General features: G+C 35.8%; 1 protein-coding gene across 2 annotated transcripts in view; it reads left to right on the top strand.

The window, feature by feature from the left end:
• Window positions 1-25533, top strand: part of ATRNL1 (attractin like 1) — a gene marked incomplete at its 5' end in the record, with an annotated part of 352817 nt that overhangs the window by 120375 nt on the left and 206909 nt on the right. For both annotated transcript variants that reach the window (XM_081158751.1, XM_081158750.1), the window contains one exon: window positions 1282-1360. In XM_081158751.1, coding sequence (XP_081014877.1) covers window positions 1282-1360 — 79 coding nt within the window. The remainder of the gene's footprint in view (window positions 1-1281; window positions 1361-25533) is intronic.

Genomic DNA, 25533 nt, shown 5'->3' on the forward strand with positions numbered 1-25533 from the left:
AATTCAATGATCAATGTAAAGTTTGTAGCACAGTACCTGGGAGGTTTTCAGCACTCGGTGGACAAGAGCTAGAATTGTCACTGTCATCGTCATTGAAGGATATGCTAAGATTTCTTCAGCTGAGGCAGTGAGGAAAAATATATTAAGGCCTTGACAAGCATGGAAAGTGTCAGAAATTGCACTGCTTACAAGGGAATCGATTGATGAAGACAAGGATCTTCAGTTCAGGAGAAGACCAAGATTTTTATAGCGACCAGTGAATTTGTAGTGACTCAGGTCTGCTCACTTCTGGGGTTTTTCACAGCTTCATCTCTGAACCACAGAGCAAAGGAAGAGAAAATAAACATTGCTACAGGGTTCGGATTGATTAATAGGATTCACAGAAATCTTTTATTTAGATATTTGTCAGTCTCAAATTACTGCTAACCAAGTATCCTGTATTATCATAGCTTATTGCCTATTGTACCCAATATGTATAGACCACATGTATAAACATTTAACTGAATAATTTCTTATTTTAAACATCAGCGTATACTGGGGTTTCTGAACTTCAGCACTACTGACATTTTGGACTAGATGATTCTTTGTTGTAGGGGGCAGTCCATCCTGTGCATTACAGGAGGTTCAGAAGCATCCCTGGCTCTGCTCACTAGATACGAGTTGCTCCCCTCCCAGTTGTAATAATCAAAACTGACTACAGACACTGCCACATGTCCCCTGCAGGTGGACAGGAGGCTAAAATCATCTTCAGTTGAGAACCTCTGAAATACTCTCATACCTAAAATAGTTGCTGATAAAGATGAAATAAATGAATGAACATGTGAAATTTGAATTTATATAGTTGCCAATATAACTCAATGATTTTAAATAGAGTTCTGTTTCTTCATAAGACCAATAGAATTATAACTTACATTTCTTCTGACAAAGAAAATCTTAAAGGTAGACTAAAATGTATAGCAGGAAATCTAAATAATTCTTCTACCTGTATACTTCGATTTTACTTGAGAATATTTTCAACACCAATTTATCCTTTTATGCTTGAATTCTTTACCAAGACAAAATGGTTACTTCTATAGATACAAGGTGGGACATAAGGAGGTTTATAGTCCGTATGGAAAATAATATGATAAGTAATAATACATGAATAAACTCTGTGTTTCGCGTACTCACAACTGTAACCCTACTTTTACCCCACCTTGTATATACTTGAATCCTCTACATGTTCTTTTATTCCATATATTAAATGTTTTAAGCAGAGATTATTTGTGTTTTATTTTCCAGTTGTTTTTTATCCCTATTATTGGTGGCTGCTGTGGTCTGGAAGATCAAACAGACGTGCTGGGCTTCTCGGCGGAGAGAGGTATCGGTAACAGCATTCCCTCTTTTGTTTAAAGATTCAAGCAAACATCTGGGCCTCTATTGCTTACTTAACATGCTCCTTTCAAATATGGGTTTTTACACCCATTTCATTTTATTGAGGTTGAACAAGTCAGTCTTGTATTTTTTAGGCTTCAGAATGAACTTTACCACAGTCGTTCTAAGTCAGTATGCGTAGAAGCTTCCGTTAGCTATAAAATGCTTTTTTGAATTGTGTTAGAATTTATAGTGAATACAGATATTCTGTTGATAAAATGATCTGCAGTCTCTTTTATTTAGGTAATTAGTTACACTGTAAAACCCTAATTTATTTTAATTAATGTCTCTGTTGCAATTTCAAAGAAAATTCTGAATGACAAATATTTATTTTTGGTTTTTGTGGCCCAGATTTTTGTTTTTGGAAATCAGACCTTTCCCACCTCATGATTGTCTGGTAGTGCAAGTAAATTTGAAGTGCACCTCAACCCGATACATTCCTGTATCAGACTTGATTATGTATGGTTCGTGTCATCCTAAAATTGATAGAAAACCTAATACTCTTCTAGAACAACTGATGATATAAATAAATTAGACAAATACAGTTTCTTATTAGCTAATTGAAAGAAAAAGGAAATATAATAATCTGAGGAGCATACGTATGTAGTGGGTTTATTGTTCTGTACCTCATACAATAAAAAGTTCCTGTTTTAACAGCGTTATATTATATTAGTATTAATATTAGTTTTCAATTATTAGTATTCTCTTTGCTGTTGCATTTCCTAGTATACTCTTCTATGTATAGTTTTGTGTAACAATATAAATCTGTACTATATTTACTTACCTACCTTTTTCCACATGCTAAAAGATTATATTCCCAGGCATTTAAAAAGCAATCCAGAGTATTCTAAGTTATAGAATTAGTGAGTTTTTCTTAATGATTCTCTTTTTTTCAAACATCCATCATAGCCCAGTGCTTACCTATAATATATTTACAGCCTTGGCACCCCTCCCCACAAACTGATTATTTATCCCAACCCTCTCTGTCTCTCTGATTTTGATATGTGGCCGGTGCAATATCAATGAGTATTGACTTGTTATGACCCTATGATAAAAGGAATCCAGTTGAAAAGGAAGCTTTTAAGCACAAATAGATAAATATTTGGCAAGAAGTAGAATTTTGCGTGGGGATAACCAAGGAACACCCATGTTAGACAGTCTGTTAAGGTGGAATTATAGATTCACGAAGGGAAAACAGTGGTGGGCCGGCAGTGTTAATGAAGGCCTTTTTGAATGGAATAAGATAAGTGCATTTATGTCCCTAATCATTAGAAAAGAAGTGAGGATTAATTAAGGATCCTGGGTTCCCACTTCATTATGACTAGCAACGTTTAAATATCCGGTTTCTAAAGTTTATAAAATGCAGCTGTATAATTGTGGGATCGTGAAAAGGTGAGTGTACGACTCTGACATTAGCTGGCTTCTGAATTTGGGTACGTGGTCTCACTGAATTTTTTTCCTCTAAAGGTCAAGGATGGTGCTATATAACTAATTCCCAGTTGGAGGTTCCTGCAACTCTAGGAATGTTTGTGCGTAATAACCAAAGTTTAGAAACACTATTAAGTATTTGAGAAGACTAGTGTGAAAAGTTTATCTATTAAACTCAGACTTCTCAAAATGATAAATTGCTTTTGGTTAATATCATATCACCTCCCTGTAGTAGTAATGCTGTTTATTGCATGCTATCAGAAGCTCTGGGAAGCTGATATTATTTTAATCTAAAAATAAAAATATGAATTTATCTTTTGATTGAAAGTCCAGACTCTCCAAATATGTGTTGCACATGGAGAGAACGGGGAAGAAATAGGAAGGGAATAGAAATAGCTGTCTAACCTGTGCTTCTGAATATCACCACGTCCTCGTGGTCCCTTGGTGCCTCAGTATAGCCCCCTCTTTCCAAACCTCCTCTAGCTAGTCTTTCTTAAAGAATATATTATTATTATATTAGACCTGCATTTAATTTGCTACCCGTACTGAAATACAAAATCTGTAAAAATCCATCTTGTTAAGAGATCATGGTATGTTACAATATAATACGTTAAAAAGTATTGTGAGGAATTCCCTCAAATTGAATTTTATTAAATCCTTTCAGTACAAAATTCTAAATGTCTTAGAAACCATTCTTATGTTGACGTCCAAAGTAAAAATGTCATTATTTAGGTGACTTTCAGAGATCTATTATTAGATAATAATTTTTATATTGTTAAAAGATTGTCATTTTGGTCTTAAAAGCCCAAAGACTTTTAACTACACTAGTTGCAGCTTATATGATAATACCGATTATAGACTTTATGTGAATGGGAGTAAAAATATGTTTTTATCTGATCTTCTCTTAATTTAGTTTTAATTATTACATTAACACTAATATTCCCCCAAAAGACCCCTGTTTTTGTGCGTGTGTGTTGTTTTTTTTTTATTGTGGATATGTTACTTTCTCCAAAACCTTAACACGAGCAATTCTTATAAACCTACGAGGACCGTTGAGATGAGTAGAATAGAAATTTATCTGTAACAGTAAATGAAAATTATTTAAAGGATTTTTCTTTTTAGTATTTCTGAAATTTTGTTACAGGAATTGTATTATTTGCTTTTCTAAATATAAGGACAATTTTATAATGAAAATAATCTTTGGACATTTTTTAATATACTGTGTTAATTCAACCAGGCAAATTGCTTTTTTTCTAAAAAAAAAAAAAAGAAAATACAGTTTGCATCTTTGGTTTCTCAGAAACACACAAATGTCTTTTCTGTGGTATAATTTTAATATTGGAAGGCTACTATTAATGTTAGGCCTTTTGAATAACACCTCTGAGAATTCAGCAGCTCCAAAAAACAGAAATGAAACTACAAAGGACTTCAGTTTTAATATTACCTCTTCATATAGAACTTCCGAACTCACTTCTATGACAACTCTATAAAGAATGTGAAGGGGGGTGAGGGGGACGTGCTAATGAATGGAAACAATAAATGGATATTGACCAGTGGAAATATTGTGATTCAGTAGAAGGCTGAGTTCATTGTTATAGCTTGTGCTTATTACAAAGGTATGAAAACATGAAGTTTTAATGGCACATTCAATTTTAGGTAAATAGTTATTACATTACAAAAACATTTGTTAGCAGCAAGTATATGTTAAAAGGAGTCACTTAAAATATTGTTGTGCTTCATAACCTTAATTTTTGAAGTGAAATTTGAGTTTTTAATAAGTATTATAACTCTCCTGCACATTTTACAATCACACAGCTAAAATCCAGATTTGGATTTAGCATTATGAACCTGAAGCTTGAGTTAAAATTAGTAAACTAAAACTTAAACTAATAAATTACAAGTAGGATTTTCTAGAGACAAGTATATTATTTCCTTCTATATTTGTTCAGAAAATCAAAGAAGATGTGGCAATAAGTTACACTTTACTAAGGAAATGTCATGGGTTAATAGTAAAATATTCTCTGAGATGCTATATTTGTGATAATTGGGTTCTCATCAAAATATTATTAAGGTAATGAAGCAGTTTTGCAAAGTGAGTTACTCTACTTCCTTAGACACCCAACTTGTGCAGAGCGAGGGGAGTGGGCAGTGTGAAGAGAGTAATGAGAAATGTTATTTTGGGTGGAGAAATTAAAATTAATTATTAGGTACTGTATGAAACTTCTTGTACAATATGTCAGCACTTTAAGAATCTCATTTTATATAATGTTTAAACATTTTAATACCTAGATAAAGCTTTCTACAAAACATGTTCTTTTGTAAAAAAAAGCAAGTTTTTAACCATTAATAATTAATGCGCTCATATAAATGTCGACCTTTGTAGCTAATGGCCTCACTGTTAACTTATTTTTGCTTATAATTTTATCTTATTGAATTGCAAAATATAATGATCACTGTTGCTTTAATTTTTTCACTTTATCTTCTAAGACTAAAAATTAAGATATGCTTTTTACTGAGTAATGCTTGGTATGTATTTCTAATGCTTCTAGTTGTCTAAATCACACACACACACACTCACTCACTCACACACACACATGCATTATATACATGGCAATGTTAAGAATCACCAAGATTACCTTGGTTCTTGGGAATGGTTTTTGGTAAAGAAGGACGATTGTATTATTTCATAATTATAACACAAACAAATAACTAAACTTTAGGAAAGGAGAGGAAACATCTAACATTTTGGAGTTGGCCATTTTACAAAAATAGTATTCAACCCTCACATTAGAAGATATATATTATTTCCCTTTTAGCTATATAAGGGATTTGAGGAGAGTTGAGTGCGGTGCCTCAAAGCTTATAATTAGTAAAAGGAAGGGCTGTGATTTTAAATGAAGTCTGTCAGATCCCAAAGCTCAAGCTCTTTGAGTCATACAAGGAACATCAGAAATAGCCTGAGTTTCAGCAGGTTTGATTCAATAGCTGACTACCGGTAGTATAACCTGTGAATGTTTGTTGTAGGGAGAATATGTTGTATTTTATCTAATATTGTGACACAGTCGATCATTATTTGATGTAACAGAAAGAACAGACCGTGCCAATTAAATTCTCGCCCAGTACTCTCTTACCACTAAGAATATTTATTTTATACTTACTGAAAGGACTTTTAGAGAAGTCCTTCGATACAGATTTTATTACATCATTCATATATCTACATTGAAAGGAAAGTTGAAGCAAATTAAATTGGCTAAGGTATTACTAAAACTTGTCCACAGAGTCCAACTTTCTATAAATCACTTTTTGATTCAGGTGAAAGTGTTTTGTGCGTTTCACATAGTATCATTGACTGCAGTAATCAAGTTTGTGTTTTGAAGGCAATGACAACTCTGTCATAACTGCCATCTGGCTAGCAGTGGTTGTGCAGTTTCTCAATTGTGCGACACATCAGATTTCAGAGATATTAAAATGTGAAAACAAAATGTGTCTTATAATCAATAAAATATGGTGGGGCCTACTCAATAAGGTTTATAGTACCAAGTAAGTTCATGCAGGCTAAGCTCTCACCCCACTGCCTTTTACTTTACCCCACTTCAACAAATGTTAGCTGTTTTTGTTGTTGACATGTAACATAAAGAGTGATTGACATTTTATTATGCATTAGTATTAGTAAGAAAGCTCCTCTATATCTGTTGTTTCTTCTCCTCTATATTGACTTTGACACAGTGGTTCTCAATCAATAGCCCCTTAGAATCACCTATAGATCTTAAAAAATGTATTGATATCTCTGAATTCCCCTTCTCGGTTCCACCCGCACCAGACCTATACATCAGAATTGAGCCTCAGCTTGACGGGCTTATTTTTATAGCCTACGATTGATTCTAATATGCACCATTGGCACTGAGACTCTGCTTTGGCTTCCACTCTTGGAGTGATGGAAAACCATCGAAGGGTTTTCAACCGAGGAATTAAGTGATTTGATTAAGGATCTGATTTTAAACTGGTAATTCTGATGCTGTGTTGAGAATAGACTATAGGTAGACGACTGTGGACACAGGGAAACTAGTAAGGAGGTTACTTCCATACTTGGTAAAAGATAATGATAGCTCAGCTGAAGAGGTGGAAGGGGGTATGGCGAAGGCGATTAGATTATGGATATGTTTTTTAAAAATAATACCAGGATTAGACGGATGTGGAGGTGTGAAAACAAATTAAGCCAAGCATGACTTCAGGGTTTTGCCTGAGCAGCTGTAAAGATAAGTTGGTGTCTCCTGAGATGGAGTTGATTGCAAGTAAAATTGGTTTAGGGACAGGAGTTTAGTTTTTACATGTTAAGTTTGAGACGCCTGTGTCATCCAACTAGACAAGTCAAGGGGGCTCTGCCATGAGGAAACATCTCATCAGGAGAGATAAGTTTGGGAGTCTCAGTACAAAGGTGACATTTAAAGCCATGGGACTGGATGGTGTCACCAAGGAGTAGGAGTAATCCCTGAGGCATTTCAGTTTAATGTCACGGACTGAGTGTTCGTGTCCCCTCCTGAATGCATAGGTGTAGCCATAAACCTCAGTGTGATGATATCTGCAGGTGAGGCCTTTGGGAGGTATGTAGGTTTGCATGAAGTTGGGGGCAACATGATAGGCTTAGCGCCCTGTAGAAAGAAGAGGAGACACGGAGTGCTTTCTCTCTGCTGGTACTCAAAGAAGAGGCCCTGGGAGCGCATGGAGCGAGGGTGCCTGTCTGAAAGCCAGGGAGGTGGCCCCTTCCAAGAACCTCATCTGCCAGCACCTTGATCTTGGACTCCCCAGCCTCCAGGACTGTGGGAAATAAATGCCTCTTGTTTAAACCACCCGGTCTAGTGCAAGAAGTCAGAGGAAAGGCAAATAAGCAGCAAAGAAGTCTGTGCAGCTGGAGGAAACCTGAGTGAATGTAGACTCCTGGAAGGTGAGGAAATGCTGTGTAAAACAGGACAGGGGTTATTGACTCTCTTACAATTTACCTTAAAATACATTTTCCTGACCTTGCAAAGCCTTCTAAGATATGACACAAAAAGCATAAAATTATAATTGAAAATTGACCGTCAGATTTAACCACTTGGAAGAAATTGGTGACCCCGACAAGAGCAATGTTGATTGACTGATGGCCGCCAGAGCGCGATGGAAGTGCGGTTAACAGAGAATGGAGGAGATGACTCCCAGAATCCCAGAAGGGCAGCAAGGCGAGCTCCATGCACCCGCAACTGTACTGACAAAAACCAGCAATTGGTGAGAATTATTTGAAAAACAAGTAAACCTCAATTTTCAATCTCGAATCTGTTCTGAGTGTATATAACCAACAAAAAAATTGTCCAAGAGAATCTACTAAATCTCAGGTTGGAAGAATGAGGGTGTAGTATTCGAGCTATGACCTGCTCTCGTCCTACTTCCTCTCATGAGACTCAGCGTCTCTCATCCGCGACCCCAGCCCTGCCCGGGCCTGTGTCACAGGCTCTGCTCCAGGTAGCAGCAGCTGAGATCCGAGGCTCTCTTCTCCAAGGTGGCAGCACTTCCTAAACTGACCTGTAGACTCAGTGTGATCCCTGGATGCACACCGACTGGCTTCACTGTAGAAACTGATGGGTAGATCAGAAAATTCATGAGAAAAATGCGAAGGACTCTGAAGAGCCCAAACAATCTTGAAAATAAGAACAAAGCCCCGAGACTCACTTCCTGAACTCAACTTGCTACAAAGCTTAATCAGTTTGGCGCGCTACTGGCATAAGGCTGGACGTACAGATCAATAGAATAGAATTGAGAGTCTGGAGATTAAATCCTTACATTTACAGTCAATTGATTTTTTCCAAGGGTGCAAAGATAGTTACATAGGGGAAAGATTACTCTTTCAACAAATGATGCTGAGTAACAACTGGTCACCTGCAAAAGAATGAAGCTGGACCCATACCTTACGCTATCCATAAAAATTAAGTCAATAAGGGATCAATCTACCTGCACGTAAGAGATTAACTATAAAACCCTTAGAAGAAAAGACAGGGATACATTTTCCTGACCTTGCAAAGTCTTCTACGATATGACACAAAAGCATATGCAACAAAATAAAAAAAAAAATTAATAAACTGGAATTCATCAAAATTAAAAACTTTTATACATAAAAGAACATCAAGAAAGTGAGAGGACAATGCAAAGAATGAGAAAATGTTCTATCTGATAACAGACACGTATCTAAATATTTAAAGAACTCTTACAACTCAATAATAAACGGATGTTACAGTGAGACAGAGACAAAGGATTATGAACAGGCATTTCTCAATACAAGATATATAAATGGTCATTAAACATGTGAAAAGAAGCCCAGAAACATTAAGCATCAGGGAAATAAAAATATAAGACAGTGAAATATCACTTAACACCCATTAGGATGGTTATGATCGATAATATTGCATATTATTATTCACCAATAATTGTCACCACTAGCCATCAATATTTACTAATAAGTATCACCAGTTATCACCAATAATAAATGATAATAAATGGAGTGATGATGTGGAGAAATGTAATGTCTTAGACATTGTTGGGTGTGTAAAGTGGTGCAGCCACCTTGTAAAACAGTCTCTCAGTTCCTCAAAAGGTTAAAGTTTCCCCCTCGCCCGCCCGTCAAATCAAGCATGGTTTTTGTTCCTTTTATTTGTTTGCATTTTGTTTTGATATCTATTTTTTAATAGGTGATATGTCTGTGTTTCAAAATTGAAAATGTGCACCCCATTCCCTAGTCACCCAACTCTCTCCTGCCCAGAGCCGGGCAGTGTCATCAGGTTTTGTGTGTGTAGTCTTTTGAAGTGATTTTATATGTATACAGGTAAATGTGAACATACAGTTTTTTCCACATTACTTACTCTCATTGTAGCATACTGTACTCCCTGGTTGGCAGATTTTAGTATTTTAACTTTTAAAGTCTATTAAATTCCTGTAATTATAAAATTGTTATTATCTTAAAATAATATTTTATATCTATTACTGAGGAATCAAACGTATAAACTAATATTTTCATGATAGTATCACATTTTGACCTTTTGTTATATATTTTTTCTCTTTACTACTTATCTCTACAGTGGAGCATGCACTAAGAATATTCTTTCAAAGAGATTTTTGTAAGAATTCCAAGATACTAGTCTAGCTATGTAATTCCGAGATATAATTTTAAAACCAACTCCAGTGTAGTGCCTCTCAAAAACTCATGGCTCTTACTCAAGTTTCTCATAATCATATAGGGAAAATTACTAAGGAGTTCAGTATGAAATTTAAGGCACACCAAGCTAAATTATAATCGTAGAGAGCTAAATTTAAATATTGGCAAACTGCTTTAGACTGTGTTGTAAAATCCTTGAACTCTGATGAGTAAGTAGAAAATAATAATAAAATTTGGCTTATGCTACTTTTCCTCTCATTTAAGTTTAAAAAGTCATTTTATGTAAATAACTAGTTTTTATGTTGGTGTAAAAAGACTATCTAATTATATCGTCATTATATCATGCAATTATAAATTTGTGCCATAGCATTGTGTTGAAGCATGTTACAGACTGTGGTGCTCAGTCACCAGTCTCCCACATAGTGCATTTAGAGCACTGTGGAATCACTGACTTTGGCCTTCATTCCTTGCTTAGGAAATTGACTTATAAGGATTTTGAAACACAATCTCTCCAACTGCTACTAATTTAAATATACTAGCAGCCAAATTTAAAATCTACACATGGTCAGTATTTTCAAATAAAATATATAAGATTATAATTAAAAATCCAGAAGTCATCATTGATATTGGAAATTTCCCTTTAACTATCTTTATTTTTAATTGTTTATCAAATTTTTCTTGTAGCATCAAAGTATATTTTCTTAAAAATGTCACGTTATTACTGTGGAATAATACTAATTTCAATCAGATACAAGTTAGCAAGATTCTACTTAGTGTATTTCTTTTAAGGTGCCTCACTAAAAATAGTAACTCCTTAATTCTCTTAATACATCCTGAACTACTGACATTGTGGACTGCAGTAGAGTTTCTCTTTGGAACATTATCTTTGACTTTCAAAAGCCACACATAATTGTTTAAACAGTTCTATTGAAGGCCCATAGTTTCCTTATTAGAATGAGAAAAATACACTATTCTTAGAAGCTGGTTTTGTATTATATCACCGAATATAAAAAATTTCAAATAGATGTGGACAATTTATTACTTTCAGAATAGTTATTTGCCTAACAGATGAGCTAACATGAATTAAGCAGTAAGTCAGTTTTGCTTCCTTTAGATAATTAGTAATTTACATATAACCTTTGGCTATTCTTTTATCTTAGGGTATTGATATAAGTTGCATAAAATTGTTTTCTGCATAGAAAATGCTTTGAAATGCAAAATGTAATTAAAATGCACTATTATTTTAGGACAATTGTTTTGCTAAATGATACTGTTGAGACTGTTATGAATATTTGAAGAGTCTGAATGGAGTAAGGAGCTAAATTATAGCCTTTATGGACTTACTATAGGTTATTTTATCAATCAGTTGAAATAAGTGAAACTGCCAAAGTACTCAGAGTACTGCGTTTTAAATACACACTGCCTTTCGAAATAATGCTATTATTACCGTATTATGCTTCCTCTTCTATTTCATGTCAAGGTAAGCTTTAAAAGGATGCCTTTGTAAGAGACACTAAGGAAGTGGGTAGGCTGATTATGAATGCAGGCCTCCTGCTCAGGGCCTCTGACAAGGTGCCCTGGAGGCTGCCCAAGAAATGACATCAACACATTTGCGGGCCATGAATTGCACACTATAGTTGGTGAACATTTTGATTACTGGCAGCTGAAATCCAGTTCAGGTAAATGGCATACCTGTCTGTCAGCTAGTTCATGTAAATAGTATTTTTCAGGAATGGCTTATTTGCTTAACGCACATTGTTTAACAACTACCCAATATTGGGTAAGAAAACTGTTACATTTAATTTTAAAACTTCGAAAAGTTCATGGATTTTAAAAGATTGTAGAATCTTGTGGTGGCTGGAAACTTATGTGGCTAGCTGATTATAATGTCTTGGATCATAGTTTAATAATCTTAACATTTTACAAATAGAGTTAATGCTGTTTTAGACTGCTATCTCTTTATTAATATGTGTGGTAAAATGATTCTTTGAGATGTATTGGGATGATTTTTTTCCAGATGAAAACATCTCATTGCGTTTCACAGATTAATTCAGAATTAGGATTTGCTTAATTAAATTTGTTCTTCATTTAATTTTGATGGATCTATTTTATCAAGAAAATATATATTAAATAAAAGTATGTATCAGATGAATTGTTCAGGAATGCCGCGCATGCTAACAACCCATTAAAAGATCAGTAATCAAGATTTCACTTTGATGCCTCTGTTGACAGTGTTAGTCTACCTTTAAAATATGTTTTTATTGATTTTAGAGAGAGAGGAAGGGAGATGGAGAGAGAGAAACATCAATGAGAGAGAAACATCTATCGGGTATCTCCTGCACGCCCCCTACTGGGCATTGAGCCTGCAGCCCGGGCATGTTCCCTGACCGGAATCGAACCGGTGACCTCTTGGTGCATGGGGTGATGCCCAACCAACTGAGCCACACTAGCTGGGCAGCGTTAGTCTGTTTTTAACTCAAAAGTATAACCATTTACTGATTCAAATTCTATGTTAATGTGTGATTTTAGATTAATGCTGGAACATTTTTTTCCCTTATTTTGTTAAGACTTATTCATTTTTTACATTTTTTAATTAGCAATTTACCTGCTCATTAGCGGGCAACTAGAAAGTATTTTAATAACAGTGAGTTTAATTAGGATGGTGAAAACCAAATAAATTCTCCAGAAAGTGCCTGTAAGGACTAAAATGCATACTAAGGAACAATCAGTGTCTGTGATTTCGCTTCTGTTTAACCTTTATAAAACCTTTTTAGTCTTGCTACCCGATGAGTGAAATATTTGGTGGCAGTTGCAAACACTGTCATCCTTTATCTGGTGGTTACTCCACTTAATATGCCTCATTATTGTGTTTAGAATTACTTTTTATATTTCTTCAGATAAATGTTTGTTGGATTTCAAACGAAGGTGACTTTGCTGCGGAAAGCTGGCAGTTAGCGATAACAGACGAATAACTTTTTATGAGTGTGGGTACACAGAATCACGCCTGGCAGACGTCGCCGTCATACACAGCAAGCGGCCGGCACGCTTTGTGCAGGCTATTAAATCTTGGTGATAGGCATTATTTCAGCTAGAGGCAAAAGGATATGATAAGTCCTTTCACAAGGAAGGAAATCCATTCTAATTGCTTCATCTTCTTTTTATGCCAAAAAATTAATATTGAAAGTTAATTTAATATTTTGAATACAGAAGCTTTAAACAAAATAAAGCATAGCCATTGAAGACAGGATATCTAGTTACTAAAGTCATGTTCTAGTTTGGGGGTTTATTAAAGATTTTAAATTCCAACAACATCACATTGGTGGCAATATTTTCAATTAGTATTGGCCATAAAGACACATTGCTCCTGCCTGCAGGGATGGGATCTTATCCTGAATTTCTTTGCAAGAATTTAGATCCTAAATATAAATCTAATTCTCAATGTTTGGCCAAACACAGATTTTATCTTAGCAGGAATATGGTATGGTAAGTAAAAAGCAAATATAGACTCTTCAGAATGATACTTTAAAATCGATTTTTCAGCATATGTTTTTATTTTAATTAGATTTAATTTTTATATAAATAATGCATTTACATAGTTCAAAAATTGTAACAAAATAATTTATGAATTGAGAATTTTCACATGTAACTATAACCATGCCCACCTCTCACCCCTTGTCCCGTAGAGCACTGTTGTTTCTTATGTGTCCTTATGTGGATTTTTTGGGGGTGTTGCGTTGTATGATCTTTGTAAATTTTGGATATTAACCCCTTATTGGACGCATCATTGGCAGTTATCTTCTGCCATTCAGTAGGTTGTCTTTTCCTTTTGTGCAAAAATATTTGAGTTTGGTGTAGCTCAATTTGTTTATTTCTTCTTTTGTTACCTTTGCCTGAGAAACATAAACAAAATATTACTAAGACTGACGTCAGAGTTTACTGTCTATGTTTTCTTCTAGGAGTTTTATGGTTTATGACCTTAAATTTTAGTATTTCATCCATTTCGAGTTAGTTTTTTGTATACGGTGTAAGAAAATAGTCCGATTTAATTTTTTGCATGTTCAGTTTTTCCAGCACCACTTAATGAAGAGTCGGTCTTTACCCCTTTGTATATGCTTAGCTTCTTTGTCACGATTAGTTGACCATATAAGTGAGGTGTTATTTCTGGGCTCTTTATTCTATTTCGTTGCTCTGCATATCTGCCTTTGTGCCAGTACCATAATGTTCTGATAATTGTTGCTTTGCAGTGTAGTTTGAAACCAGGGAGCATGATACCTTACACTGTGTTCTCTCTCTAAGTTCCATTGGCTATTCGGGGTCTTTCGTGGTCTTATATAACTTTTAGTATTAATTGTTCAAGTTCTGAGAAAAATGCTATTGATATTTTAAAGGGAATGCATCGAATCTGTGTATTGTTCTAGGTAGTAAGGACATTAACAGTACTAATCCTTCTAATAATGAGTAAGGTATATCTCCCCATATTTATTTGTATCCAGTCGCCTGAAAATGGTGTTACTTTTTCCTTTTTGGTTTGGACACCTTTTATTTCTTTTTTCTGGTCTGGTTGTTGGGACCAGGACTTCCAATACTATGTTGACCAGAAGTGATGACACTTGAATCCTTGTCTTAGGGATCTCAGAGGAAAAGGTTTCAGGTTTTAGCTTTCACCATTGAGTGTGATATTAACTGTGGGTTTGTCTTATATAGCCTTTATTATGTTGAGGTATATTTCTTCTATGCCTATTTTGTTGAGAGTTTTTATCATAAAAGGATGTTTAATTTTGTCAAATAATTTTTTCTGCATCTGTTAAATGATTTTATGGTTTTTACCCTTTAGTTTGTTATTGTGATACATCACATTGATCGACTTATGGATGTTGAACCATCCTTGCATCCCTATATAAATCCCACTTGGTCATGGTGTGTAACCTAATCCATGTATTGTTGAATCTGGCTTGCTAATATTTTGTTGAGAATTTTTGCCACTCTGTTCATCAAGAACACTGGCTTTTATTTATTTATTTTTTTGTAAGGCCTTTGTCTGCTTTTGTTATCAGGGTGATGCTGGTTTTGAAGAATAAGTTCCATTCTCTCCTCCTTGTTTATTAATTTCAGACATAACCTCTTTGTAAAAACACTTAGAAGGATATTATAATGAAATGAAATTGCTCAATAAGTATATATAAATCATTTTCCACTGGTTGTAACTTGTGGAATCTTTTTGAGATCATGTTCCAAAACAATATGTAGTACATTAGATCCGGCTCAGTTTTAAAGAGAATAATTCATGTAACTCACAGGTAACACTTAAAAATAGAATCGTAATCAACATTGCTGCTTTTTTCGTAGACCCATTAAACTCATTGTTTTAATACTCTTAAGAATTTACAAGTGATACTGTTTTAAAACATCAGTGATTTAGGTAGGACATATAATACATATTCATCTTTTCCCACTTAATGTTGAGTTTTAGAAAATGTATATTGTTAATGGGCCATCTACTTTCGAGTCATTTTGTTTACTAAGCTGGAACTGAGATCTGAGCAATTATGTATGTAGTAAAACCTTTAAAACAGAATGAATTGCATTAAAGAATGTTCATGTTCATTTGCAGTGAAGCTGAGAAGAGTGTCAGAATCTTGCCCTAACTAGGATTAAGTCAAGAAGCAAACTCTGTGCACATTGTTGCATTTATTATTATCCGAATGTCGGCAGGTTTAACGTTGTTGACATCTGGAGTGCTCTTCAATGGGTTTTACAATGCGTTTTACTCTCTTTTCATTGTTGATCACATAGCCATTTTCCACGCCTGCTAGTGTTTCTCAAGTGTTAGAAACCGTTTTCCTTTCTGCATGTTAATGACATCTACTTGCCACTACTATATTTTTCAGACATCCTAGATGTTGAATTCAGGCAGACTTAAAACAACAACTGATTTCCTTACATTTGTGGCACTTTCCACGTAGAGCATTCTTCAGATGATTAACCATTACTATTGAGTGTTAAGGAACTTGTGGCTCCATTCCAGCTCACAGTAAACGGAGCAGTAGTTATTGTGAGAAATGGCAAGCCAAATAAGAAATATAAGGAAAAGTGCCGTCTCTATGAGTTGTGATGGTCAGTACTGGGAAAATGAAAATTTAGGATAAAATTAGACCACGGCTATAACAAAACATATTAAAATATCTTTAGGATCTATAATGCATAAACTAAATTCTGCCATTAATATCAAATAATTGTGTGCAGTTGGTAATTAGTTATATGAAGCTGGAGAACTATTTAAATGTTCTATTTAAAATCAATTACTCTTTGAGCCATGATCTTGGGCTACTGATATCAGTATGGGGTTATCATATTTATTCACAGCCTTTTATCATTGTATCCTTGCTCTGTCATTGGATTTTCATTTGCTTAATAAAGAAAGCACATTGAGTTGTCATAGAGACTATATTTCAGTCTCTGGCTCTTTGAGAGTAATTGTGTAGGAGCTCCAGAACTCGCACAGCTGGTCTTCAGTTCTCGTTGCATGAGGACTACTTGAAACGCTTTCAACAAAACAAATGAAGTTTCCTTGTCTTCTTTATGATTTGAGTGTTAACTATATTTTCTGGGCCCAGATTATCTGTAGATACCTGTGGCTTTTGGCAATAAGTTTTGACAAATATTAACAGCTGTCTTTAAATTTGATTTTAATTTTCCATGACATTGTTTTGAATTCACTTTATTTGTGTAACACTTAATCTGTTTCAAAGTGTTTTGAATCAAAGATGTCAGTGTGGGTATTGATGAGAGATGAGACCCTTAACCCTCCAGGAGAAAGGTCAGGAGTCCAGGGTCAGTAGGAGTCTTATCAGACAAGTCCATTTGGCAATGAGCCGAACAGCCTTTGCTGCTGTTTATCATCTTCTGAGTGAAAGTAGATTATAGCTGACACAGCCCTGTGTTGGTTCTCTGTAAAAAAAGAGAGAAAAAGCTCTAATATAGCTGTTTACTTCTGCAAATTTCGCCATACAGAATATAGTATAGCAAAATAGATGAATTCATTGTTGTTCTAAATTGCAAGTATTGACTCTACCAGCCTTAAGATTAAATCTGAATTGTAAAGAGTCTGATCGTCAGATAACTACAGTGATTTACTGCCATAGACAAAAATAATTAGAAAGGTCTAAGATTTTCGTTCAGACAGAGATGCCGAGACTAATTTTACACGAATACACATCCTAACAAGATTAGCGGGCTCACTGTGGCATAGGAATTGTATTTGGTTCATGTTGACCAGGCTCGTGTTTTCAGTGTCACCCCATTTCTATCATGGTCTTAAGTGCCCTGCTTTAGCACCTCGCTTTCTCTGTGCGTATTAACCTTTAGTTGCCTCATTATTGTTTCCTTTGGTAGATAATTAATATCTTTCTGCTTGTGCTTTCCATTATTTGTGCAGAAAATCCATTGCTTGTACAGTAAGTAAATAGAAAAAGAAAATATACCCCTACCAAGTGGGGAAGGGAGAAGCGGAATAATTGTGAACAATAATAAAGTTCACTACAGTCCACTTTCTTACGCGCACGAACTTGCCTTCCTCTTGGGCATGAAATACACTCACCGCCCGGCTCCCTCCTGCAGGAATAAACCCAGGGGTCTCCTCTAACTGCTTAACAACTTGAAGTAAAAATGACCGTCACCTGGCCGCCCTCCTTCCCCACTCCAGCTTCAATGCGGCAGTGGGACGGGATGGCCGCAGCTAACGCTGCCGGCGGAAGGCGAGACTAGGGGGTGGACAGCCGTCCCCGAGCCCAGCGTTTCTGAGCCCCTGTGGGCGAAATGTTTTACCACCCCCCCCGTGGGTAGGAGATCTCTGCTGAGGTTTCTGGGAGCGACCCCCCTGGTTCTTCCTTCGAGGCTGTGGGCTCTGTCTGCCCCCTGGGAAATCCTCTGTTTCCGTTTTCATGCACCGTTTCAGAACATTTTTACCATCCCCAAAGGAAGCCCCATACCCATTAGCCGCCGCTCCGTTTTCCCCCACCAAGCCCTAGGCAGTCACCCATTTTTGATCTCGATGGATCAAGTTACCCATTCTGGACATTTCATGCAAATAAACTCAAACCCTGTGTGTTCCTCCGAGACCGGTGACTTGCACTTAGCGTAGGGTTCTCGCCGCTCATCCATGGTGTCTCCGTGTCTGTACTCCTTTCCTCTTTACTGTTGAACAGTATTAAACACGGCCTTTTTATTTCTTCAGCAGTCAGTCTCTTTTCATCCAGGATGGTGGCACTTTTGACAGCACAAAGGCCTTGTAAATGTAGTTGTTTTCTTTGTCGCCGCTGTTGATTCGCTTAGAGTCAGCCACTGGTGCCTGCTCACAGTTCTTTCTAGGGAACGCCAGCGTCTGCCATCTCTCGGTGCCCGCCCCTTCCCTCCCTCCCTCCCTCCCTCCCTCTCTCTTTTTTTACCTCCCCTCTACCCTCCCCCGTCACCTAATTACAGGTGCTTTTTGCTTATCAGGTTTCTTTGGTATCATATTTCTTAGGACATTTTGTCCACATGGATGGATGTGCTGGGACCAGCTTAGCTGGACCACGGCCTCTCGCGGAAGCAGGCCAGGCCACCCAGTTTCTGACCTATTTTCCCTTTCGCCCCTTCCTGAAAACAAGACTTTTTTAAAGCTCACTTCTTTATTATATCAGCTCCTCGTGTTTAGCAAGAATAACTAGTTCACATTAGCACTGTTGTCCTTTGAGAGCTGATTGTCCACAGCCACATATTGATTATACATTAAACAGTTTATTACCCATTAAAAGCTTATAGATTTACCAACCAACCTGACGTTGAGTAACAAGGGTTGCCTTTTTCCAGGCTCCAGTAATACCGCCTTGAGGCCCAGGCCATGTACTTCAGGGTAACAGCCAACACCCAACTTTAGGTACCATTTTTTTTTGGAATCAGCTTTTCCCGTCCCCAGTTGTGGCAGCTAACAAAAGCCACTGGATGTTACAGGGCTGGGCAGTTACCTGGGGCCCTGCTCCAGGCAGCAGAAGGACAGGGCTGTGAGTCCCTTGCGCAGTCTTTTCATCCTAAAACCTTGAATGCAGGAGCCGCCCCTCTCTCAGGATCTGCTGTTCTAGGGCAGGGGCCAGTGACAGCAGAGATGTCAAGCGCCATCTCCACGCGCTTCGCTGACAAAGCAGGTGATCGAGCCGAAGTCAGTGGAATGGGGGGAATGCTCCGGGGCACCTGAGCGGTGGGGTGGGAGGTAAGAGGAGTATTTGTGATCACTAAATCTATCTGCCATTAAAAGGAAGAAAACATGATTCTTTTTCCTTTGTATCAATGAGCAACCAACAGTTTTTTAAGAAAATGAGTGAAATGATGAGTAGCTAAATAGCTTTTTCAGAATGGCTATTTCAATGTATCCTGTGTGGTTTACAGCCACATTTGGTAGTTTAACAAGAAAAATAATTCCTTTTCTATCAGGGAATTAAAGATTTATTTTAAATGTGAGCTGATATATTGACAATGAAACACTGAGAATGACTGGATTATTAGGACCCTAAAAAAGCAATATTTTTGAAATTAATTTAGCTTCTGAATCAAACACAGTATGGTTTTTTATAATGTAGTTTGTCTGAGACCCGTTAAGAAATATTAGCTCATTTGCCATTTTAGATATTACAAATATTTGAATATGTACTAGTCCATAAATTTTATTGAGCAAAGAGTTTGGTTTAGGGACACATAATGGATCTGGATTTTTTTTGAATTCCAGAATGCTTCTCAGAAAATCAAGTGACTTTGATTTGAACAGATTACTAACAGGTTTATTTTTTCAGTCAACATCATATTATAAACTTTTCTAGCATATCTCTATTTAAATGATAGTTTTAACAGTTATATCTAAAATTTACATTGGAACAAAATTGGCCTTGGTACTCCCTTGTAATCATTCTGAGATTGTTTTAAGGGAGTAATTTTGTCCTACCAAACAAAGATTTTGCTCATACTTATATTATCATGTTTTATAGTGAAGATTTAATTATCTTTCCCCACATAGTATGTGATTATATATATAAGCAATCTATTTTAATTACCCAAGATAAATGGGTTTTGATACCTTACCAGGAAATAAACCCTAAAATATACCATTGGGTCAGTAAAATTTCAGATATCTTTGTTTTTTGACCTGTTATATCAGCTGTAACACCATTCATGTTTGCTTTTATTAGTTCAGAAAGAATGAAACTATACTTTCATATGACTCTGACTGATTTGTAATTCTTCCTAGAGGAGGAAGAAGCATTTAGCCCATTGCTGATATCTGGAAACAATAAATGCCTCAAGATTCTAAGTATATTATATACATGTACATATATTTTACATATAGATGTACACAATATCACATATAAATTATATATTATAAATAAAATAGTATATGTACATATATACTATTAATATAGATGTACATATTATATTTGAATTATATATTATAAATAAAATATTACCTAGTATTTCATATTTTCTCTTAAATATTATAATTATATCATTGATATGTTATTATATATATTTTAAGCTAAATTTTAGTGATTTTAGGGCCTTTTCATTTTTACTCTGGGGAAATCTCACTTTTGCTTCAATAAATTCACTTAATGAATCTGAAAATTTGAGTTAGATGAATCTTAGGTGGTGTGATTCTGATGGGTCTTAATTTGCATTTGCTTACCAAGAATGCTGGGATAAAAAGTACTTCTTCAGTAACCCTGTTTCCATGAAATTCTCTAGGTCCTCGAAGAGGTCACCATGTGGTGCATGCTCCAGACCAAAGCAGAGCCCTTGAGGTTACATGCCGTCCTTCCCGAGCCACCTTCCCTTTTCAGATCTCTAGTCGTGGAAGCTTAGCAACTGTTTCTCTGATTTTTTTTTAATCTTTTCTTTTATAGCTCTTTATTAGGTAAACTCTCTGTGAGGTAGAATCTGTATACAGAACATTAAATAAGTCAGACGCATAGACCCTGATGCATTTTCACAGAATGAAGGCTCCCGTGTAATCACCTTTCCTATGTGTTCATAGAAATGAAGCACCACAGAAGGTCCACTCGGCCCCCACCCAGCCCCAGTCCTCTCCAAAACAAGGACTGTCCTGACATTTTAATTAAAATCATCTACATGTGTTCTGGGTGTTTGAAAATATTTTTCCCTTCCTTTTTTTTCCTGTTTCTTTGTTTTAAAAATTTTAAATGGGTCAAATATGAGACACTGATGTAATGTATTTAATATCATCCATTTCCAAATGGAAATACAGGCATGAAGGAAATATGTTTCTACTTTGAGTGTAGGCCTCCCTGAGATCTGTAATGTTACATGTTATCTAGAAAATAGCTAGGAAAGGTGCTGTCCTACCTTTCATTTAGTACTTTATTCATTTTCATATTTAAATTATTATTTGGTTAATATGTTCAGAAAACTATTAAGGAAATAGTTAAGAGCTCAATTTTTATGCAAAAAATAGGGGCTTTCTTCATTTCCTGGAGCACTTATAGATTACATCCCCGCTCATTTTACTGCGTAGGTAAAGCTACTTATTATTTTTCCCTTTAAGATTCAGCTGTCACAATAACATTTGATTCATTTGAATCTTTTTAACCGTGAAAATAGCAGTGTGACCGTTCAGTTTTTTATACTTACAACTCAGCATTTTATGAACTGATTTATTCTTCCCTGGAAGTGTTACAATTTCTCTCAATTTGAAAGGTTAGAATTAATTATAACGAAGCACAAAGGATTGATAATTAGAATTTGAAATCCAAATGTCAGTGTATTTATTGTGAAGCTACATGAATGGGCTGAGAATTTCATTAATATATCAATCACCGATCTTCAGCAGCTTGACACAGTTCTAAAGATAACCCTGTCTTTAAGTTATGCATTAATTTTTTTTCTTTGTGGTCTTCTAACTGGAAAACAGGAGTTATAATAAGTGCTATTAGAACTCTAATAAGTGCTGTTAAATAGTAATACCAACAAATAATGTGCTGGGGCTCGGTGATGGATTAGGTTTACCTCTTGAGGAATGAACACATGTAACTACTAGTAATAGAATGCTCTGTAGTTACATTTAGCACACATATATATTGTATATGTGAGAAAGAATATTTTAATGATACCCCTTTTCATAGATTAAATATATTTTTCTCATCTTTGTATTTCAAGCATGTTTTATGTTAGAGCAGTGAGTAATTAAATCGCCATGTGTCCTTCAGTATGTACAAACAGAAATCCCCAGGCAAAATACCAATGGCTCTGATTCCTCAAAAATCAAGTTCTTTTATATGATGCTAACTATTTCTAAATCATTTTTATCTGAATTTCCACAGACCGCGTTACTATATAAGGTAATTTTTCTAAATACAGATCTGAGTGCCATGATTTTGCTATGCTAGCAGGTGATACACAGATATAATGGTCTGAACAAAAAAGGGAGGGAGAGAAGAAACCTGAGGCTGCTTTATCTGAGTTGATCATGTTATGCCCATGTGTTAACGTCCGAGGCCTCTTTCCCGGCCTGACTGCCTGAAAGAAATTGAAAGGTATTAGCCATGGTTTGGATCGTGGTTTGTAAATGTGTGATGCGGTGTGTTTCAGAAATATTTTTCACGCAGACCCTTTAATTGAGAGGCAAAAGTTCAGATTGCAGTCATACAGATTTGGCTTTGCATATTTGATTCTAGGAATGTGCATTTTCAGCATGGTGCTCATAGAATTAAATGCACAGCTGCCAAAACTGTTAATGAGAACTGCAGGCTTAATTTAGTGCTGCACCGAAAATATATCCCTACCCAGTCAAACAGATTCATTAAGAAACGTCCTTACTTGCTTTTCACTTTTCAAGGTACAACAAGAGAATGGTATAGTCCATTAAAAGCGAATGTTTAAGTAACAGATTTCAGAAATCAGTACTGACTTTGTAAGTTCATTTTGGGGAAATTTAATTTATGAAACGTAAAGCTCTTTGAGTCTGGTTGTGGCATTTCAAACAGTTTTTCCTGTGCTTGCAATTATTATGCAAATATTATTGCTATTGCCAAAGACCCTTGTCATGAGTTTCTTTGTAAAAGCAAGGTTATTGAGCACCGTTTTAAAAATAGATGTGTCACCCAGCCCCTTCCCTCTGGCCACCGTCTCAGTGTTGTCTGTGCTGCGGGTTGTGAATACACCTTCTTTGACTAGTCCCTTCGCCCGCTTTCATCTCGTCTCCCGCCCCCGCTCTCCTCTGACAGCTGTCGGTCTGTTCCAGGGGGGGCGGAAATGACATCTGTAATAGTGTCAGCAATAAAAATAAAGTTAAAAATTTTTTGCATTGGAAAATAAAATAGATGTGTCTATTAGTATATATAACATCTGAAGATAAATTGCTGGTGGTCAAAGGCTGCACAAATGCACCCACCTTCCCCCCACCGATCGTGCCAGAATTAAAGATGTGTTTATCCAAATGCTTTAAAATCCCTTTATTTGATATTTTCTAGCCAGGCACGTGGTAGTAAATCTGAAACAATGCTGGTACCCGGCTTTCTTCGTTAGCTGTCACTAAGATGGTGTCATAATGTTTAGAGATGTGCTCTCTAACTGTCAGCATTTATTACAGGTCAGTGATGCGTGAGAAAGTGGGGGGGACACTGTCTCCCTGCCCCGCTAAGTGTATTAGTGCAGGGATGATACCTCCCAATGACTTTTTACTCAAGGTCAAAATAATGACATTCGTCCATATTTTATTTTTCAACAGTTTGTTTATTAGTCAGTATATTTTCCATTTTAGCCTATTTCCTTGAGTTTATTAGGTACTTTCTAAATTTTGAGGCAAATAATGAATTCCTCAGTAGTTTAACATCTCAGTAGAAAAACTTGAAAACGTTTGCTTCTAGCTTTTGTCTGATTTACTTTACCAAGGATTATTTTTAATATTTAATTGTTTGCATGATGTGAGTTTACTGATACGGGGGCACTCGAGCTAAGGACTTAAGTTATTTAATGAGCAATTAGTGCCAAAGAGGATTGCAAGTCAAAATTACGGAATCCAAGGTTAATTCTATTTTTAGAAAAGTCTATCATTTTGATTATATACTTAAGCAGCATTCCCAGTGACAGGATGAAGACTGTTTTCATTGTAATATTTTGAGTTAATGAAGATTACCATGAAAAGAAAGGAAAAATAATCATTTAAATTTGTTTTAAAATATCAAGTATATAGATATATCACATAGATGTAGAGTTTCAAAATACAAATTCTCTACAAGTAGCACAGGAGTTTTCAAAGGATTTTTTTACTGTGTATTTCATGATACAACGAAATAGTGAAAGAAAAGCTTAATAAGGTGGAACTGATTGGATTGGACATTTGTATACCTCTGTGGGTGTTGTTTAATTGTCCGTGAGATTGAGCTGTTAAATAAGCAGATTAATATAAGTAACATAAAGAAGAAAAATTGAAGAACTCTAGAAAAATTTTATTTCTAATGTGCAATTCTTAATTATAGGTTGGAATTTTGGTCTACTTTGTTTGGAGAGAAATTTAATTTTACTTGGATCAGGTTGTTTATATTCTATTTCTTACTTTGTAGAAAGTACACATTGATAGCAGGGCTACTGCATATCCTTTTAGGATTATGTAATTCAGTAGGTTTAGCTTATGTCTTAATCAACTTAGGTATACTCATGAAGGATTTCAATATACCGCCTTTTAAGTGTTTTTATTCTAATATAAATATTTATAGAATGAAGAAGTATCATATATATAATGATGTTTTATTGATTTCAAAAAGCACAGTTTTAAATAGCTAAATGGTAAGATATATGTATTTCATTAGATACAGTTATCTAATTCATATAAACATAAATAACTTTTGACTAATATTAATTAACATTATTTGAATCATATTTTATAACTTAGGAAAATGTTTTATCCCAAAATCTGGATCAGTAATATAGGGACTTCTGTTGACAGGATATGTTAATCAGAGCAATCTCTTCATAGGATTTTAAAATACTGGATAAAATTTAAAAAAAAAACACGTTTTTACTGATTTTAGAGAGAGAGGAAGGAAGAGGGAGAGAGAGAGAAATATCAATGTGAAAGAGAAACAGCCATCGGCTCCCTCCTGCACACCCCCTACTGGGGACCAAGCCCACCACCCTGGCATGAGCCCTGACCGGGAATCGAACTGGCGACCTTTTGGTGCCTGGGACAGTGCTCAACCTACTGAGCCACACCAGCCAGGCCAAAACTTTTTAAAATTTCTTAAAAGCATCAAAAAACTAAATTGACAGCATAGATAGTAATTACAAGGCAAGAAACTAGAGAAAAGGAGATTGGAAAGTAAGAAGGCCGCTGAATAAGTTTTGCCCTGTTGGCATTTGTCCGTGAGGCACACTTGACATTTAGTTTGCTGCCTTCCGAGAGTAAGCGAGACAAGTAAAAGCACCCCCCCCCCCCCCCCCCCCGGCCCTGGGAATCGAGTAGAAAGTGCTCACCA

Source organism: Miniopterus schreibersii (genome assembly GCF_964146895.1).
Source record: "Miniopterus schreibersii genome assembly, chromosome: 14".
Lineage (NCBI taxonomy): Eukaryota > Metazoa > Chordata > Mammalia > Chiroptera > Miniopteridae > Miniopterus > Miniopterus schreibersii.